At 30.8% G+C, this 19,727-nt stretch overlaps 6 protein-coding genes across 6 annotated transcripts; 3 read left to right on the top strand and 3 right to left on the bottom strand.

The window, feature by feature from the left end:
- Nucleotides 1–894: 894 nt before the first annotated feature.
- Nucleotides 895–3,876, bottom strand: BX663DRAFT_507829 (Mechanosensitive ion channel-domain-containing protein). The gene is made up of 6 exons (XM_051527394.1): nucleotides 3,745–3,876; nucleotides 2,881–3,677; nucleotides 2,717–2,809; nucleotides 2,502–2,607; nucleotides 2,365–2,427; nucleotides 895–2,270 (listed from the first exon to the last, which is right to left on the bottom strand). Exons 1-6 carry the CDS (start codon nucleotides 3,806–3,808, stop codon nucleotides 931–933), a joined length of 2,463 nt encoding a protein of 820 aa, XP_051383186.1. The 5' UTR covers nucleotides 3,809–3,876; the 3' UTR covers nucleotides 895–930.
- A 5,343-nt stretch (nucleotides 3,877–9,219) lies between these two features.
- BX663DRAFT_434008 (uncharacterized protein) lies at nucleotides 9,220–10,804 on the top strand (the record flags this gene model as incomplete). Its single annotated transcript, XM_051523035.1, has 2 exons — nucleotides 9,220–9,745; nucleotides 9,963–10,804. 2 exons carry the CDS (start codon nucleotides 9,220–9,222, stop codon nucleotides 10,802–10,804), a joined length of 1,368 nt encoding a protein of 455 aa, XP_051383185.1.
- A 466-nt stretch (nucleotides 10,805–11,270) lies between these two features.
- BX663DRAFT_507823 (uncharacterized protein) lies at nucleotides 11,271–12,119 on the bottom strand. The gene is made up of 2 exons (XM_051527393.1): nucleotides 11,766–12,119; nucleotides 11,271–11,699 (listed from the first exon to the last, which is right to left on the bottom strand). Exons 1-2 carry the CDS (start codon nucleotides 12,096–12,098, stop codon nucleotides 11,379–11,381), a joined length of 654 nt encoding a protein of 217 aa, XP_051383184.1. The 5' UTR covers nucleotides 12,099–12,119; the 3' UTR covers nucleotides 11,271–11,378.
- A 598-nt stretch (nucleotides 12,120–12,717) lies between these two features.
- Nucleotides 12,718–15,257, top strand: BX663DRAFT_485938 (calponin homology domain-containing protein; the record flags this gene model as incomplete). The annotated part of the gene is made up of 11 exons (XM_051524645.1): nucleotides 12,718–12,751; nucleotides 12,816–12,919; nucleotides 12,993–13,207; nucleotides 13,282–13,398; nucleotides 13,478–13,535; nucleotides 13,618–13,677; nucleotides 13,734–13,833; nucleotides 13,898–13,995; nucleotides 14,068–14,375; nucleotides 14,441–14,753; nucleotides 14,814–15,257. The coding sequence occupies 11 exons, from the start codon at nucleotides 12,718–12,720 to the stop codon at nucleotides 15,255–15,257; spliced, it is 1,851 nt and encodes a 616-aa protein (XP_051383183.1).
- Nucleotides 15,258–16,400: 1,143 nt separating this feature from the next.
- Nucleotides 16,401–16,979, bottom strand: BX663DRAFT_560747 (uncharacterized protein; the record flags this gene model as incomplete). Its single annotated transcript, XM_051531907.1, has 3 exons — nucleotides 16,865–16,979; nucleotides 16,678–16,785; nucleotides 16,401–16,513 (listed from the first exon to the last, which is right to left on the bottom strand). The coding sequence occupies exons 1-3, from the start codon at nucleotides 16,938–16,940 to the stop codon at nucleotides 16,401–16,403; spliced, it is 297 nt and encodes a 98-aa protein (XP_051383182.1). The 5' UTR covers nucleotides 16,941–16,979.
- A 658-nt stretch (nucleotides 16,980–17,637) lies between these two features.
- On the top strand, nucleotides 17,638–19,058 carry BX663DRAFT_485936 (uncharacterized protein; the record flags this gene model as incomplete). The annotated part of the gene is made up of 7 exons (XM_051524644.1): nucleotides 17,638–17,686; nucleotides 17,751–17,840; nucleotides 17,991–18,094; nucleotides 18,194–18,522; nucleotides 18,588–18,751; nucleotides 18,861–19,006; nucleotides 19,038–19,058. The coding sequence occupies 7 exons, from the start codon at nucleotides 17,638–17,640 to the stop codon at nucleotides 19,056–19,058; spliced, it is 903 nt and encodes a 300-aa protein (XP_051383181.1).
- Between the last annotated feature and the right edge of the window lie 669 nt (nucleotides 19,059–19,727).

The following is a 19,727-nucleotide window of genomic DNA, read 5'->3' as shown; positions in this document are numbered from 1 at the left end:
TCAGAAGCCCTTCCTTTTTTTTTATTTTAATTGGTAATCTTTATTCATATATTTTTCTCACTACTAAGAGAAAAAAAAACAAGATGAGTCACACTATTGAAACCAAGAGCGCCCTTATTAGTGGAATCAACGAAACCTTATATTATATGTTCACCAAAAAATAACAGGAGTCTTTCATTTGACTCCTTAATTACCCACCACTTAATAAATATAATTATTACACAGATTGTCTTTGTCTTTTTTTTTTCTTTTTTTGGTAACATTATACATGTTGCACTACATAAGTATCATTACATAATAACAGGATATTATATTTGCCATATTATGATTTTTCCTTTTTTGTAATTATATAAAAAATAAAAGAATAGGAGTGAATAATCATTCTCTTGTATTTATTTGTTTATAAATCTTTTTTTTTTATGGCATGAGTAATTAACATTATATCCTATTTAATAAGTGAGTAGTCTAGACTTTTTGTTTTTTTTGTTTTTTTTTGTTTTTTTTTATTGTTTGTTTGTAACGGCGAAGATATAATTTACGGGTATAGCTTTAATTATTGTTAATTAGGAAAGGACTTTTTTTTTTTTTTATAATACCAGAACCTACGTTTAATGGGGAAGACTTGTGTAAAGGTATTAGTGGGTTTTTCTTTGTCTTAGTCTCTTTATACATTGGTGAAAAATATATGCAGTGTGTACTACAATATTCAAAAAAAAAATTTTTTTTATTCATTGGATTACATAATATACCAGTATATACGTATTCCATTGTTGAATAAGCTTGTATATATTTATATGAATGTATATCATAAAGTTATAGTATTTACAAAAAAAAAAACGTAAGATAAAATATGTTAAGTGGGGGGGGAGGGGAAAGGAACGAATGTGATGGCAGTTTTTTTTTTTTTTTTTTTTTTTTTTTTTTTTTTTTTTAATGCTGAGTGAAGCTTTGAGGTTTAGTAGAAATGTCAAAAAGATTCCTATCACTTGAAGAAGTAATTCTTTGAGCAGGTAATTCATATTTGATATCTAAATCTGTCAAAATGGCCTTCAAGGCCATCATGAATCGAGTCTTTCTTTGGAATCGTTTACCAAGATCTGCCCAATTACCTTTATGAGGTAACCAGATAGTTAAGATAACTTGATTCATATCTTTAATGTCAGTGACGCGTAAATCAAAGCCGGGTCCAAAATCACGAGATTGAGATTGAACCCACTCTAGTAATCTTTCACGAAGGGTTAAGATAAGGTCATTCTCAGTTCTAAAGTCGATATTGAATGTTAACGTTTCGCCCATGTTGTTAGAACGACGTACGTTATAGATAATCTTGGTAAGTAAGACAGTGGTAGGAGCATATAATTTGGTACCATCTGCAGAAACAAAGACAGTACCTAGGATACCAATATTTTCAACTGTCATGTAAATACCATCAATTTGAACCAGATCACCCGAGTCGTAAGGATGAGTGACGAGTTGAAAGATGATGCCTACAAAGACATTACTTGCAGAGGTATCAAAAATAAAGGTACATGCAGCCAAGATAGTACCAAACGGGATCAATGCCGCCCAGAAATCCACACTGAAAACCGTTAAACAGATGACAGTGGTGATAACCAAGGTCAAGATTAATAAGATAGTATCAATTTTACCTAGTGCTTGACTCGTATCACGAATTGATTGTGCCAGTACTTTACGTTCTCGGTAAATGTAGACGACCGTATCACGAAATTCACGTCGAGTTAAATCACCATTTCCATCCTTATCAAATACCTTAAAGGCATCCATAGCTTCATTACGATCCTTAAAATAAGGGATGAAGGAATAAATATCAAGACACTTTTTGTTATCCTCTTGACCAAAATAACCTTCAGGATAAGCTAACGAATAAAATAACTTTTTTGCAACCTTTTTAGCATATTCGTCTGAATTAATATCCATCTTGCTTTTATCAACACGACCTGTCGTTGTCGTGGGCTTTTCAGCTAATATAAAACTAGCAAGTGATTTTTTAAATTGAGAAAAAAATGAAGAAGAAGAAGCTGGGTTTTGTCCTTGATAAGGCTCATCATTTAATATCATAGGACCTCTTTCTTGGTTATATTTTTCATCCTTATCTATTCCAGTAGCCCAATAACTCCTATTATCATTTTTCTTTAAAGCGGGTGGTGATTTTCGCTTTCTAACTTGATTATTTGATAAACCATTACTACCCGAAATTCCTCCAGAACCAGGACGAGTTCTTTTCTCAGATTTACTAAGCGTATCCAAAACTATATTAAACTAATTTAGTATCCTACTATTTCTATTTTTTTTTTTTTTTTTTTTTTTTTTTTGTGTATTCTACTAATTATGACATAAATTTACTTTTTAAACTTTTTTTGTTTTCCTTGAGTCTCTCAGCAAATGCAGTTCGATGAAACTTGAAAGCTAAAAAAGAGAAAAAAGAAAAATAATTTTAATAAGCATACCCATTATATACATGTATCCTTGTGTATATTTACCGATTATTTGAATGGCAGTTTTCTGCAAAAAGAATAAACCAGAAGCGGCTAATAAACATCCAAATACTTTAGTAATGATAAGAGAATATGAATGAATTTTAATTGACTAGAAAAAAAAGGAAAAAAAGGAAAAAAAAGAAAAAAAGAAAAAAGAGAAAAAGAAAAAAAAAAGTCAGCTATACAACATAAATCATCATGTTTATCCAAATATTTACATTAAATGGAACATTAATTAAAAACACCCAAGAGCCAATATTCCATGCTGCTAACAAAACCAAACAAAAGTAACCTTTAAGGCTCATGTAATACTTTACAAAAAAAAAAAATAGAGGGAGGGATTATTAAATTATCTTCTATTTTTGCAATAATACTCAATTACCTCCATGTAGGATTTGACTTTTTCTGATCTTCTTCCTTTAAAAAGTTTAGTCCAAAGAGAAACAATAGAAGGAACTAAATCCAACATAAAAGTAGTGACCCAAAATATATGCCACATGAAAGCAGCCCAATACATCCAACATTGGACATTACTTCGAATATTTTTGAAATTAGGATCCGCTTTCTGAGCCTCAGTAGGTTCAGGTAACGTAGCAAAGATAACGACAGCAATTGTAATAAAGAGACAAGAACCCAAGATAGCAATAATAAGACGCTTAATCACAGGTGATAAGTAATGCCAACAACATGGATTTTTCATAGCAGCTTGAAATCTTTCTTTAGCTGTCTTTCTACGTTTAGGTTTTGCAGCTTGATCAGGATCATCATTCCAATCAAAATCATTATCACTACTTTCATTATTTTTTTCGTTTGAGTCTAGTATTTCAGAGATGACTGTACTCTCATTGCTAGTACTATTATGTATTTCCTTTTCTTCTTCATCTTCTATTTGTTTTTCTTCATCACTTTCAAGTTCTTTAATTATCTTTTCAGTTTCATTCATATGATAATCTCCTCCTTCTGGAAGAACCAATGTAGTTTGTCGGCTTATAGGTTCAAAAGGATTTTGTAAAGTATTTGAAATAGAAGCTGTATTCGACGCTGATAAATGCTTATCATTTTCATAAAAGAATGGGTCTTCCTGTTGCATTTCAATACTGTAAAAGGGCTGTTGATCTTCATTTTGTAATTTTTTATTCAAACGACCTACAGCAGGTGGAGGAACTAAAGGAAGGGTATCTAAACACGTATAAATATAAAAAGCTTTAATTATGTATTACTATTTGACATAATTCGATTTTATTACCATGTGATAATTGTGTGTCCTCTTCAAAAGGAGAAATTCTAACAGATTTTCCTTTCTTTGACATGTAACCAAAGTATATTTATAAACAAAAAGGGAAAAAAAAAAGACAGAAAAAAAAAAGAATGAAAAAAGAAAAGAAAAAAAAGAAAAGAAAGAGTAACTAAAGAAAAAAAAAGCTTGTTTATATCAAGTTACTAAAAATTTAGTTAATTAGTTATTTACAAAAATAACATCAATGTTCCTTACTCCTTAACTCTAATATAATTTTAAACGTAGATCTTTGTTTTCCAATAGTTTCAATAATTAATGTTACCCGGTCCGAACAAAATGTTGCCCATTAAGAAATAAAATATCACTTGATCAGAAATTAACTATCATTGTTCTGATAAATAAATACTTGTGTAAAGATCTCCCTGTTTTTTTTTTTTTTTTTTTTTTTTTTTTTTTTTTTTTTTTTTTTTTTTTTTTTTTTTTTCATCAAAATATCCCAAAATAAATATGTTTATCCCAAAAAAATAAAGCGTAACTTAAAATCCGTCCAATTAAATATTATGTAATACAGGGTGTATTTAAATACTCCTTGTAATATGATTGGCAGAAATTTTGTAGATAGAACTCAATTGTCGTCCACTCAGGAACAAAATATTATCTTACCAGAAATAAAATATTGTCTTTCTGATTTAAAAAAAAAAAAAAAAAAAAAAAAAAAAAAAAAATTAGTAGTTTCATCTTTATAATTATTGCTTCCACCAGCAGCTTTTTGAAATGAAGCACTTTTTTTTTTCTTTTATATAGATGAAAAAAAAAAACATTCTTGATGAACACGGGTACCCAACGTACGATCCCATGGAAGACGTTATGACGACTATCGACGATCTGAACATTGTTTTCGAGACCTTGACGAGTCCTTAATAAAAAAAAAATAAAGTGTTTATATATCGTAATTGCTGTAAATCAACACTGGTAAAATGATGTTATTCAGCTTGATTTTATTGTATGTGCAGATATACTGATATCCTGGTTCATGAAAAAATAATTCCATATTTTAGTCCTTTATTGCAGTTGTTGCTTATGGAGTGAGGAATAACCACTTTGATATGGGACTGTTTTTTTTGTAATATAATCTATCATGGCTGAATATTTTTGGCAGACTGGGTCGACAATAAGCATCATCATTCATATCTCGTGAATAATGTATTTTTGGACGTACGAGTTACACAATAAGCCCAAAAATAAAGAAATATATAAAAGTAAAAGAAAGAAAAAAAAAAGTATTTTGCAATAGCAGATCAAAAAAAAAAAAAAAAAAAAAAAAGTTAACCATCAAATCAGCTTATTGGCCAATTATTTCATGTTTCAATGTATTGCTGCTTGTTTGTAATAAATTTGGAAAATATGAAAACTGAAGAGAGTCAGTAGTATTTCTTTGATTGAAAATTGACACATATACACTTTATACAAAGTACATCCAACTCAAAAGTTGACGATTGAATACATACTAGCTATTATATTCTTTTTTAGCTGATAGATCATTCAGTCGTGATAGAATTACGTTTATTTACAGTATTCAAAACATACAGTACTAAAATTTATTAAACTATAACATGATTTAGCTTTCAAATGATATTGGGCAGTGTCTCTTTATATATATATATATATATGCAAGTATTCCTTTGCAGTCTTCCAAATATGAACTAGAAGCGGTGTCACATTTCATTTCTCCCACTTCCCTTGTTGATGGTATACTATATCGTTTGTATACGGATGTGACGAACATACAGCTGTCTAAATGCCCAATCAGCTTGAGAAATTCTGACTCCTTCAGTGGTATGGGTAGCCGAGCCAATTCAGTAAATGTATATTAATTGATGACTTGCAAGCATCATCAAATAAAAGATTATGTAATTCTTTACGATCTGAAAAGCCAAGACTTGTTCAAGACTGTGCTTGTCAATCGCCTCTTTGCTAAAAATAGCAAGGCGGTAAAAATCAATAATGAGCACTGCTGGCGAAATATTATTTTCAGGTTTGAACTCGTCGTAGACATTAGTCTATTGGTATTTGTAACTTGGCCTGTATATGTCAACTCTATAATCGGGTCCTTTGTTCCAATTTTTTTTTTGAAACAAACAGTCCATGAACAAAGGGATGAACAAAGCTTGCTGTGATATATGATTCATAGGAACTCTTTATATCACAATCATATAAATTTAGTATAAGCTCTACGATGGCATTTACAACAGACTGTTCGTTTTCATTTGCCCTTTTTCTGACAGAAGTAGTAATCGAATTTTAGTCTGCATCTCGCTGATTAATGTAATTATCGATAATCGACTTCAACACCAAAATAAGGTTGTTGATCGAAAGACACCTGCTGATTTCTGTTGACTACATAATCACGCACTGATTTCAATAGTTTTGGGCTAAATAGATGCTCTAGAATAGATCGATAACCAGCTGTTAAAGTTGTAAGATTTGTTAAGATAAATAGCCAGAATAAAGCATATAATACATTATTATGATAATTCTGCCTATACACAGATTAAATGTATTTACTCCTTTGAAGAAAAATAATAAATAAAGTTCTACATCTAAAAATATATCTACTTTTATTAATTCTCTGCTGAATATGAATTGATAAAAATAACTTTGTACGTCAAGCTGGAGATAAATTAAGAATAATGCAAGTATGCGTAATAATTGATCTCACTCCAAGTACATAAAAATAAACATACAAAAGACATAATGATCCCTGATATTATAATAATTATATCATCAAATATAATTCCGTTATATTTTTAATCTTATTATTATTCATCATCCTTATTCACGAAAGATATAATATAAAATACCCTTACAATATTTGCCTTTATTATAAAATTTAATTTGTAGCCTAACCTTTATCTCAATAAAACTATTCACAAACCTCAACGTACTTTTTCCTATCTTTTTTAGTTTATTTTTATTCAATGTTAATTACCTGTGAATCATAGCAGCGCGCGTCTTTTTCATTAAACATTTTGTAGTTTTTTTTTTTTTTTTTTTTTTTTTTTTTTTTTTTTTTTGTGTGTAAGCATATACACCAAAGCCATGGTCACTTGATGTTAAAAAGCTAGTTACGAATATGAGTTAAGCACACTTTGTCACAAACAAAGACATTAGAATGAGTTATTTATACTTGTTTTTTTTTTTGAATTCGTAAGGATTGTATTTCAGTTAGTGTTTTATATCTAAATTGTCGAAAGTTTCATGGGTCCTTTTCACGAGACCTATCACTTTTACGAAAAATTCAAAGTAAATCTTGCTTACATAATAAATTATGAAAATAAAGTAACTTTGACAAGGATATAACAGTATTTATTCATAAAAATTATAAGGAGTTAAAAAAAAATCAAGTTTTGACGAGAAGGATGTGTTTGAAAAGAGCGGCCAATTTCTTCAAAAGAGGAAATAGCATTTTTAAGTAGTTGGATATCCTCTTGAATGTCTCTAGCGTCAATCACCATCAGCATATTTACATCTTCCAATTTCGTTTTTGAGTACTGTATTTAAACGATCTCATATCTTTTAGAAGATGATATAATCGACCCCCCCACTACCAACAACACTTGAACGAGTTTCTGTGTTCTGCAAATATATGCATCTGTCCATAGAAAATGGAATTACTAACACAGGAAACACCTAAAATATATGCTTGCATATACTAGCTGTAACTGAACAACTACAAGAACTTACATACTTATTATCGATTACTTACTTTGTCACTATCATCAAAATTTTCATTGGATTTGCACATGACTTTAGTATTATCAACAATAGCAATCATCAAGTAGCGTTTTTTTTTTTGAATATCTTTGTTGTAAGCACATATTATCTAATAAATGGTCATTAAATAAGATGTATTTAGAAAACGAAATAAAATACACTTTTGTGATTCAGAGAAAAGATATTAGTGAATAACTATCAGTATACATAATGTATTTCTACTGAATTAACTCTATATCGTTTGGTTCAAGCATAATTAAATGAGGAGGAGAATAAGGTATGCTAAACATTTATTATATTTAATAGCAAAATCATACTATAAGGTTTCATCTATAATTAATATGGGTCATCTTTACCATAGAGCAAGTTACATTGTGCATAAGACAATAGATGTCAAAGAACAATAAAAAATGTATTAAAAGGAAACAGTCTCAATCCCTATAAATATACTCTGCTGGTTGATTAATGAAACAGTTACAATAGAATAACCCCAGGTCATATCCGATTTCATGTAAATACTCTGTAATTAGTTTAGATTTTGTTTCTAGTTTTTATTTGATTTCTCTATACGGTTAATAAACTCCCCTCCCTTTAAGGGATTATTACAAACTTGTTTTTGTTTATTAATCGTTATTTTTTTTTTTTTGTTTCGTTCTCATTCAAAGTTAACTTGCTTAATACCAACGAGGACCTTACAAAGCTCCCTGTCTGTAAACTAAAGGTACAATTTGATTCAACTTATAGATCAAACGACCCGATCTCAAGTTTATACTGCATCCTAAATAAAAATGTCTTTAATCTGTTGTGGTAGGATTTAATAAAATAATTAGCCAAAAAGAAAAAAAAAAAAAAAAAAAAAAAAAAAAAAAAAAGAAAAAAAAAAAAGAAAAGTTCTTCATCTCAAAAAGCTGCTGGGGAAAGCAATAATTATAAAGATGAAACTACTAATTTTTTTTTTAAATCAGAAAGACGATATTTTATTTCTGGTAAGGTGATATTTTGTTCCTGAGCGGGCGACAATTTATTTTGTGAACAACGACAGTTAATTAAGTGATATTTTATTTCTAACTGGGCGACATTTTGTTCGGACCGACTGTACTTGACAGAATTTTCTTTTGAATTGGCAATGTTCAAAAATAATTAGTTATTAAAGTTCTAGGCAATCAAAGAAAAATTAACCAATCAAAAGGATAGACACCATGAAGATGTAAATAAGAGATTATATTGGTTTATTCTTTCTCTAAAATAATTTGAGTTACACGTCGTCTTTTCTTTACCAATGTTTCTTTCTTTCTATAAATATCGAGGAGAACGTGAAAAGGAAAAGTAATGTAACTGAGTTACAACTTTCGTTCTGAACTAAAAAAAAAAAAAAAAAAAAAAAAAAAAACAAAAAAAATAAAAAAAAAAACTTCAACGACTAACCCTTCAAAAGCTGATTTTTTTTTCTATTTACACACACACAATAACGCACCATATTATCATTATTAACTGAATAATCTCCTCCCCCCCTTTTTTTTAAGTAAAACATAAAAAAAATTTTTTTTTTTTTTTTTTTGTATTCCTTCTTAACATAAATACACATTTTTTTTTTTGCTGGATCATAATAAAGTGTCTTTCTTTCTTTCTTTCTTTCTTTCTTTATCCATTTTATCCATTTTATTTTTTTTTTATTTTTTTATTTCCATTTAAGTAAGATAAACAATAGAAATGAGCTCAGAAACTGGTTCGCCTTTACCTACTACATCCACTACTAGAAAGCGTACACATTTAAAGCCAAGTCAAGTGGCTATACTACAAGAATCTTTTAATATAAATCCTCTTCCAGATTCTAGTGTTCGCAGTCGATTGGCTCGGGAGCTTGCCGTTACGGAAAGAACTATTCAAATTTGGTTTCAAAATCGTAGAGCGAAGGCTAGGAAGGGAGAGCTTATGGGTCCATCACTTTCATCTCATGTTTCTTCGCTTATGAATAGACCTGACTGGATATCATCTTCTCATAGACTTTCTACACCTCCTCGTTATCAAGCTACTTTCCGTACTATGATGACTCCTGAACGTTTTGAAGAATTAAAGCATCAAGACCAACAACAACAACAGCATCAACAGCAGAATTCTTCTATTCGTAAAAGACCCCGATCAATTTCAAAACCAGAAACAAAGTCTTCTCATTTATTGGATATAGTTGCAAGTCATCACCAAGAGAATACAACTAGAGCTATGTCTGAAGATTTATGTAATACTACATCAACAGCCACAGCTGCAGCCACAGCATCGGCAACAACTGTATTAAGATCTGCATTATCTAATCCTGAAGGTAAACTATTTAATTTTTTCCTTATTATGTAATTATATATTAAAACTCTCTCTATTTCTCTTTTATTGTGTATTTTTAGTATTATTCCCAGTTCATTCTTCTTCTACAAATAGTCACCCTCATCATACTATTCTAGATACTACTACTCCGATTCAAATGGTACCACTTCCTGTTAGTGTACTTCGAATTGGTACTTGGACACGATTTGCTCATAGTTCATCTTTATATCAAAGGGACTGGGACTTGGTTTGCTATAGTAGTCCTGTAGATCGTGAATTAGTTTGGCGTATACAAGCAGAAGGTCATTTCTTCAGAATTCAAATTAGTTTTGATCATATTCGTCAACTTCGTCTAAGTCAACAAATTCAATTAGAAACAGGAGAACTCGTTGGTCAATTAGATATTGAATTGACTTTACCTTTAACCTTCTCTATGTGGAGATTAGGTCAAGACGAAGATTGGGTACGTTGTGGTGATTTTACAGAAGATAAACAAGCAAGTGTAGATGGTTTCCATATTTTACAAGGAAATCATGATGCATTTAAACAAGCTCTTTTAGATTTAATTTCTTTATCACCTGAATTAGCCACTAAAATGTGTGTTATTCCAATTACTACTACTACTGCTGCTGCTGCTGCTGCTGTTGATTTAATTCAACCTCCTCCTCTTGATCTTTGTCGTGATTTTACAATGTCGCCTTCTGCTACACCAGAACCTTCTTCATTGACAGCAACTGGATATGTTCCACAACCATGGATGATGTATCACGGTACTCTTCCGTCTTCATATGGTATGATAAATCCTCAACAATTATCTACCAAGACAAATCCAACTATGTCTCACTTGATGCTTCAAGCTCCCTTTTTCTACCCTTCAACACAAACAAATACAGAGAATGAAGATCTATATCAACTATTACTTCAACAAGATCAACAACAGCAACAATCTATCATATTCCCTCCTTCTATTCTTATGTAAATTCTCTCTTTATTTCGTTTATATACATACACACACACACACATATACATATACATATATGTGTATATATATATCAACCAATCAATGTCATTTTACCCATTTAGCATCATCATCCTTTTACCCATCTAACGTCATCATCCCTTTTTATTCCGATTTTATATCATTCCTTTTTATTTTTTGTATTATATTCTTCACTCCTTTTGTAAATGTGTTAAAAAGCTGTATTTTTATTCTAAAACAATTCCCGATACATTTGTTCGTTCATTTCATTGTTGTATATTACTTTCCCTTTTTTAAAATAAAATAAACAAACATATACTTGGATAAAATAAGTTAAAAAAAAAAATTTTTTTTTTCTTTTAATTAGTTAAAGAAAAGCGGAAAGTTATCCGAATACCGGAGTTTATTATAAAAGGGTGTCATATGATTTATGCTACTACTTTATTATTATATTAGTCTGTGCACACGCACAAGCGCATACACACACACACACACACACACACACACAAAAGAAGGGCAATGATAATACCATCTTTTTTTTTTTATTTTTTTTTTCTTCTTCTTTTTCTTTAAATTAATTTTTCAACATAAGACCAAAGCGAAGGCCAGCTACAGCTAAAGCAGCAATTTTAACTGTGTCTAATGTGATATACGCACGATGACCTTTTAAAAAGAATGGATCATGATCCCATATTTCTTTAGCAGTTGCTTCTCCTTGAATTACTTTGGCTGCTCGTCGATTAAATTTAGGTAACAAATAAAGAGATTGAAAGACAGTGATAGCAACAGGTGCAAGTGTAGCCAACTTTAATGTATTATCTACAAATCCATTATGGTTTATAATTCGTTCATTCCAACTCAAGTAAAGATCGAGACTTATCAAACTTACAGTAGCCTATTTTTTTTTATAAACATAAACATGAATATCCATATATATATCGTTCTCTCTTTATTTACTTACTTCTATCTTATTGATCCAATTAAATCTATGTCTACCCACATCAAGTTTAGTTACTTCATTTAAACTGGGTACATTTACAACAAGTGGTGTTTCAAGATAACTAAGATTTAATGTTGTTGCAAACCAAATCGTATTTAATAAAGTAAGGCCTAAAGTAAGTTCACGTAAAGAAGCTTTCTTGAATAGGGTTTGATGAATTACAAGTTGAACTGCTGCAGATGGTAAAACAACTTTTACTGTTGACCAAGGATCTAATAAGAATTTTGAAACTTTATTATTATTATTATTATTGTCGTTTCCTGTTGTTGTTGTTGCTTTATTCTTCATGATCATTGTTATTATAATAATACAGAAAGTAAAAAAAGTAAAAGAAGTATAAAGAAAAAAAAAAAAGAATGAAAAAATCCGGGGTTATTATAAATATAAATACAGCTGTAGTCTGTAGTAGTGGTAGTAGTGGTAGTAGTAATAGTAGTAGTAGTAAGCACTACTACTGCTACTACTACTACTACTCGCTAGTGTGGGGGTTCCAAATATGATGAAATATTTACAAATTTATTAAATAATCCAATCGTCATTTTTATTTGAAAAATGGCGTACCAACATAAAAACGCGTTTCGGAGTTGAATAACAAAAAGTTCATTATTATTGTTGCTATGCTATGCTGTTGTTTATGTCTATCCCAAATAAGGAAACAATATTTATTTATTGGACTGTCTAAATTTGTTATTTACTCCTTTTTTTTCCTCCCTCTCTCTCTCTTTTCCTCTCTCTCTTCATTTCAAATAATGACTAGTTATTTATCATCTAATTTCAATCAACTTTCTTTAAAGAAAAAGCCATTTGAAGGTTAGACACCCTTTTTCTTTTTTTTTTCTCTCTTCCCCTCCCCTTTATAATAAAATGAAGCTCCGAATATCTGATCTTTCTTTATTCTATAGACAAGCAACCCATGGTGAATGCATGGACACTCATTCAAAAGAAAAGTAAAGTGAATTAAAGAGAAAAAATAAAATAAAATCCTTATTGAATTCTTTATGTTATAATTAGCTTTTACAAAATGGGTGAATAATAAGTTGGACTTGAAAAGTATTCCTAATGTTACTCATTTAAACGAAGATCTAGCCAATGGTGTACGATTAATTCAGTTGCTTGTAAGTTGACTTTAGTTGTTTTTCTCTCTCTCTCTTCTTTTTTCCTTTATTCATTCGTTTTATATATATATAGGAAATTATTAGTGGAGAATCACTTCGACCTTATAATCAAAATCCAAACATGATTTTTCAAAAAATGGAGAATGTGAATAAAGCTTTGGATTTTATTAAACAAAGGGGTGTTTCTTTAACTAATATTGGAGCTGAAGATATAGTGAATAAAAATTTAAAATTAGTCTTGGGTATGTTGTGGACGATTATTTTACGATTCACTATTGCCGATATCAAGTAAGTAAAAAAAAAAATAAATAAATAAATAGCAAATGTAAATCCCTATTATTTAATCTTGTTGTTTTAAATAGTCAAGATGGTAAAAATGCAAAAGAAGGTCTTTTATTATGGTGTCAACGTAAAACAGCTAACTATGAAGATGTTGATATTCGTGACTTTACTTATAGTTGGACAGATGGATTAGCCTTGTAAAAATACACATAAACATATATATTTATTTAAAGAAAGAGGATAGCGCTTTTAACTTTTTTATATTGTATTTATCAGTTGCGCTTTGATACATCATCATCATCCTGAATTAATTGATTATCATTCATTGGATAAGGTATACATCGATGTCTTATTTAGAATATACACTATTCATAATAACTGACTTTTTTTTTTTTTTTTTTTTTTAAAAAAAAAAGAATGATAGACATGGAAATACAGCTATTGCATTTGAAGCAGCTAAAAAATTAAACATTCCTGTAAGTGATATAGACATACAGGACGGGTAGAAAAATAGATATTGATTTCTTTATAGCAACTATTGGATGTTGAAGATGTGTGTGATATATCAAAACCTGATGAAAAATCTGTGATGACTTATGTTGCTGAATATTTCCATGCATTTTCTGCACATGGTAGGAATAGTGACCTTGTATTTTAAAGATCGATTGCTAAAAAAAAAAAAAATTTATATTAAAGATGAATTTGAAACGGCTGGAAGAAGAGTAGCAAAATTTGCTGATGTATTAGCTTCAGTCTGGGAAATGGAACATCAATACGAACAACGTGTTTGTGCTGTAAAGTAAATCAATTCTCTTTTTTTTTATCTATCTATTTTTTTTTTATTGATTCGTTTTTCTTTTCTATAGCTTATGAAGGCAGTAACATTTATTCAAAAGGAATGGGAAAATACAGAGTTATCAGATAGTTATATGGATGCAAAAGAGAAAAGTACAGCATTTGATATCTACAAGAGTACTGAAAAAAGAGCTTGGGTTGCTGAGAAAAGAGATATCGATGCATTGTTAGGAAATATTCAAACGAAAGCAAAGACATATAATTTAAAGCCTTATTATCCTCCAGCTGGATTAACTTTAAAAGATTTAGACAATACTTGGAATACTCTTTTACAAAATGAAGCAAAATATCATCGCAGAATCAATCGGACTATTAGAGAGTAAGTAATGGAGAATACAAATATATATGTTTATACTTATAGATTCGCTATCTTGATTACAATAGGATTAAAGAGGGACTTCGTAAGGCCTTTGCTGATGCAGCAAATGATTTTCAACATCAATTGGATTCAATTTCAGCTAAATTAGTAGAACTTGAAGGCAGTCTTCAATCTCAACTTGATATAGTTCAAGGATTGACCGATTTATTCGAACCATTGCAAGAATCTCTAGAAATGATTGAAATTCTTGATGGAGAATGCAAAGAAGCACATACAGAAGAAAATGATTATACTGTATATTCATTAGAAGACTTGACTTTTGGATTAGATCTAGTAAAGGAAGCAGTACAAAAGAAAAGTGCATTTATACAAAATCAGGTATTTATGATTACAAATTAAAATAAAACTATGTTAATAATTTTTTTTTTAAATGATTAGATTGTTTCTCGTAATATGACAAATCTTACACCACTTCAACTTGAGGAATTTGAACAAACATTTCGATATTTTGATAAGGATTATACAAATACTTTATCAGTATATGAATTTAAATACGCACTCTCTAGCTTAGGTATCATTTATGATAATGAAAAATTAGAGAGTATCTTTTATGATACTACGAATGGTGTTGATTATATGTCATTTGAACAATTTATTCGATTCATGGTTTCAGTAACTGAAGATAAAACTACGCCAGGTCAACTCTTGGAATCATTTAAAACAATGTCAGGTGATAAGCCTTTTATAACAGAACTGGACTTGAGAATGAGTCAAATTCCAATGCATATGATTGATTATCTAAAGACAGCAATGCCTCGTAGTTCAATTAATCAAACCGAAGGATATGATTATGAAGTATTTGTTGAAGAAATGTTTAATTAAAAAAAGAAAAATGATACGATTTCAATTACGATATAACCAAAAAGACACATAATATATATAATTTTATATTATGTAATAATACCTTACTTCTATCTTACAACACCCTCCTAAAAAAAAAACGATATATTTAATAGAAATAAAAATTACCTTTATAAAATCCTATTGTACTTTCAAATAATGTCACACTAAAATAGATATGGTCGTTCCAATGCCAATAAAAGAAATCAAAGGGCGGGGTTTTTAAAAATTAAAAAACGGCCTTAATGTTGTCAAAAGGGCAGTTTTTTTTTATTCTCTCAAAGGACGGGTTACTTTTTCCCTAAAGTTCGATAACTTCTTTAACAATCTTTATTTAATGGAACATTTTTGTGTGTACTAGACTCTGTACATAGTGTTTTTATATACGGGGTTAAAGCCTCCTGGTTATCTCTATTTCCAATTGCTTCATAAAAGGTTCTTCAGTGTATTACTAATGATCTCCTACTTTAAAATACATCAGTGCTACGCTACGTAGAAATTGTATTAAAATATTATTACTTTCATCTGTTTGAGTTTCTCCATTATGGTGGACAAAAGCAAAGTCTTAATAAGAAATATACTTGGATAAGATATTTTTATGAAACACAAGTCTACATGGACTGAGATTACTAGACCACGAAAAAAAAAAACTTTACTGTTTTAGTTATCTGTTGCTGTAAATGATACATTTTTAAAAAAAAAATAATATACTTATTTTTTAAAGAAAAAGGGTATTCTTCTGCATTCTCTAGCAAGCAGACATTACTAGTCATCAGATCGACTCAATTCGAGCGGCACGGAAGCAGACCATACTACCAGTGTTGATGATTAGAATGCTAAAGTGGGGTTTTTTTCCTGTACACGCGTACTTTTACTAAGACCTAAGCCACGCTTTTTGTTGTAACGGTATCCACACTATCTTTCGACTACGGGCAGGAAAGGATAAGAGGAACAAGACTTCATTACCGCCAGGGGGAAGAGGACAGCAACCCAGATTTGATCAGTTGAGTCATCCCCTTCAGGATGATACAGGGTATCAAAGTACCAGAGGATCTTGCAGGGAGCAACCCAAAAGGGAGGACAGGGAGACGAACGAGGAAGAGGCGGTTGATTAATCTGGGAAAATCAGCCGGAAGAGGTGGCAAGGGTATCCCAATAATGAGCAGGAACCAAGGAAGACTGCAACAGATGATGACGAGAGATATGGTCAAGACCACAAGCACAAGGCTTGGGCTTACCTGGGTGTCAACCCATACGCCAACGGACAAGACGAGATTTATCTGCACAAGAGGCGGGGACAAACATGATGGGATTTAACCCCAAGAGACGGATGACATGTACAGATCAGTACCTTGTCAGTGGTCTCCAAGAAGGAAGAGAGCAAAGAAGAATGGTATTTGACCAGCTATATTGGTCACAGCAGTATCAGTACCACTAGAAACGGAAGCAGGCATATCTTGGACCATACGAAGGGACCGAAGACCAAACAAAGAGGGGGTTAGGTAGCGAACTGCACAACAAAGACAAGAGACAATCCTCTGGAAGAGAAGCATCACGACGACAGTACTTGAGTACCAAGGTGTCTGCACGGAAGCAAAGGGAAGGCAGATTGACCAAATGGACAAACACCATTGTAGAGGTAGCTCGGTGACCATCAAGGAGCATCCGAGTTCATTATCCTTTAGGATATTGGCTTTTTTTTTTGCGCACCATTTTTTTTTCCTTGTTCAGATTGCTGGGCGTTTCGTATTATTTTTTTTAAAAGTTTTGCAATGATAAGTGATCAGATGAGGCTGAAATACATAGTTGTTCAACAACTTACATGCATATTATAAACAAAGCAATCGCAAACTTGTAAAAAGGAAACTGTTACACTTGGCTACTCAATGAAAACAAATAAACCAAGATAAGAAAAAAAAAAAAAACTAAGCGCACGAAATCTGGTGCGTATATAACTGCCCGCTAGTTTCTATCCTTTATTTTTTGCTTTCATTTCATTGACTTATGACAACGAACTATTTTTTGGAATCTGAAGTCGACCTATGGTCTGTAAAAGATGCTTTCATAGAGATAGAAAGTAACAAACCATCGAATACTTCTCGTGATATATTACAAATATTGAAGAATCAAGTAGATGAAGCATCAAAAGTAGAGGATAAAAACGATCTGACGCAGCAAAGAAGATACTAGATGATTGGAAGGTAAACAATTCCATTTTAAACTGATATATTTAAACCATCTATTCTTATTTTATAATAGAATATAAAGGATTCATTTGTTCCCAATCGTGTCAAAAAAAAAACCTTACACACAAAACATCAACTATGAAGTGTCCATTACAAACGAACACGGAGTTGTTAATATGTATCGTTACAACCAAACTGCTCCAGGATCAAGTACCTCACAAACCGGTAAGTATAGCTCTGTGAAGAACAATGATAAAATAAATATTAAATTTTTTTTTGCCAAATATAGATTTGCCTTTAAAGCGTAGTCAGCATTCTGAAGATGAAGAAAGTGCTTTTTGGTCGTGGCATAGCGCTGACAAAAAAAAAGAAAATCAAAGTTCATTGATGCTTACACGAGCAGTTGCTATAGCAAAACAGACTTTGGTGATATAGATGATAAATACCCTCAGGTTAGATTTTGTTTTCACTTCAATATCTCAGCTCCCCCTTATCTTTTTTTGTCACTAAAACATTTCAGTCTATCTAGTGGATGATCAACAATTTCAACACGACGAGGGCATTAAAAGAGTACCGCCAAATTACAGAAAATGGAGCACAAATACGCAAACATTTATCCGACATCCGTTTTCTGTAAGTCATTGTTTTATTTCAATTGGTTCTCAATAGTCCTTTGTCTTATTTTAGAAAAGGGTTATTGTTCTTTATCTCGGCTCCTCTCCCGAACAATAGCCTTCAGTAATGAAGGATCTTAATCTAAAACAATATCTAGAGTTCATGGAAGACGATGTGTTGATAGTACGTTGTAAAATACATAAGCTATTATATAATGAAGATATGGACGAAGAAGAAAGAGAAGACGCTATTGATCTGATAAAGAACAGCAGCAGTAGTAGACATATAAAAACAGCTTTCAAAATAACTAAAGATATTATTTCTCACATTTTCAGTAGCAGCATTTTAAAGAAACAAGAAAGTGAAGCTAATCAAATCTTTGAGTTGTTGCGGCCATTTTTAACACATTGCTGGATTTTACGGCTAACTGGAGTGAAATATGATTGGTAAGTAAGCATAAATAGACTTTAATTTGTATTCATTTTCTATTTTTTTATATATATATTTTCAGGTTAACCTATCCTCCACAACATTCTTCAAGTCAGTTAATGATCCATGATTATATTTTATTTGTTGAACCCTATGCATCAATTACTTTCGAGCTTTGTTTTGTTGAAGTAAAGAGAAAGGGAAACGATTATAAAGGAAATTATGAGTTTGATTTAGTAAAACTGGGTGGGTAAAGAAAATGCAAACTGGTATCAATAAGCTCATATTACAACCCAGAAGTAGTTGGTTTACTTATTAAAGAAGGTAAATATATTATCACGAATACATGTTATAGATCATGTAGCAACAGCTTTTAAAATAGACCTTAAATATAATGAACAGTACCAAATGGTGAAGATAAGTGCGTTTAACTTTATTAGAAAGACACCTGATGATATTTTGCTTTTGCCCACCCTAATGGAGAAACTCAAACAGATGAAAGTAATAATATTTTAATACAATTTCTACGTAGCGTAGCACTGATGCATTTTAAAGTAGAAGATCATTAGTAATACACTGAAGAACCCTTTATGAAGCAATTGGAAATAGAGATAACCAGGAGGATTTAATCCCTTATATAAGAACACCTACCAAATCCCTGACCCTTTGTCAATCATCTTCTTTTATTACGACAACGATTTTCTGATAGTTGATTATCATCACTTAAACATACACTTGAACATTTTCCCTTTTATCCCAAAAGGGGGTTTCTTTACTTTTTTCCATAGCGATCTGACCAAGGCAAAAGAGCATATAAATGCTATGCACTCATTGGTCATTTTTTAACTTTTAAATAAAATTCTTTAATCGTATAAAAGAACATTATGTATAAGTCCAGTACACACAAAAATCTTCCAATAAATAAAGATTGTTAAAGGTATTGAACTTTAAGGAAAAAAAGTAACCGGTCCTTTGAGAGAATAGTAACTGCCCTCTGGCATTGGAACTACTGTACCTTGAATTATTTATTATACATAGGCTTCTCTTTTTGTACCTACTACTAGTAATAATAGTAAAACAATTTTTCCAAAATAATAATAATTGCTAATGATGAAACCTTTTTTTTTTCCTTTTCGCCCCCTTTTTTTTGGGTTTCCCCTTTTTTGGATGAAGATCTTAAATAATCATACGTCATAGTACAGTCTCTTTAATATGTATTTGT

The sequence above is a fragment of the Cokeromyces recurvatus genome, assembly GCF_025118155.1.
Source record: "Cokeromyces recurvatus strain NRRL 2243 chromosome Unknown BX663scaffold_11, whole genome shotgun sequence".
NCBI lineage: Eukaryota > Fungi > Mucoromycota > Mucoromycetes > Mucorales > Mucoraceae > Cokeromyces > Cokeromyces recurvatus.
The sequence above is the reverse complement of the archived record's forward strand: the minus strand, read 5'-3'. Positions and strand labels throughout refer to the sequence as shown.

Excerpts from the sequence above, each read along its gene's own strand:
- BX663DRAFT_507829 (XM_051527394.1), bottom strand. The coding sequence starts at position 3,808 with ATGTCAAAGAAAGGAAAATCTGTTAGAATTTCTCCTTTTGAAGAGGAC. Across the intron at positions 3,678-3,744 it reads GGACACACAATTATCACATG|ATACCCTTCCTTTAGTTCCT; the intron begins GTAATAAAATCG and ends ATACGTGTTTAG. Across the intron at positions 2,271-2,364 it reads AAACAAAAAAAGTTTAAAAA|TTTTGGATACGCTTAGTAAA; the intron begins GTAAATTTATGT and ends AGTTTAATATAG.
- BX663DRAFT_507823 (XM_051527393.1), bottom strand. The coding sequence starts at position 12,098 with ATGATCATGAAGAATAAAGCAACAACAACAACAGGAAACGACAATAAT. Across the intron at positions 11,700-11,765 it reads ATTGGATCAATAAGATAGAA|GCTACTGTAAGTTTGATAAG; the intron begins GTAAGTAAATAA and ends AAAAAAAAATAG.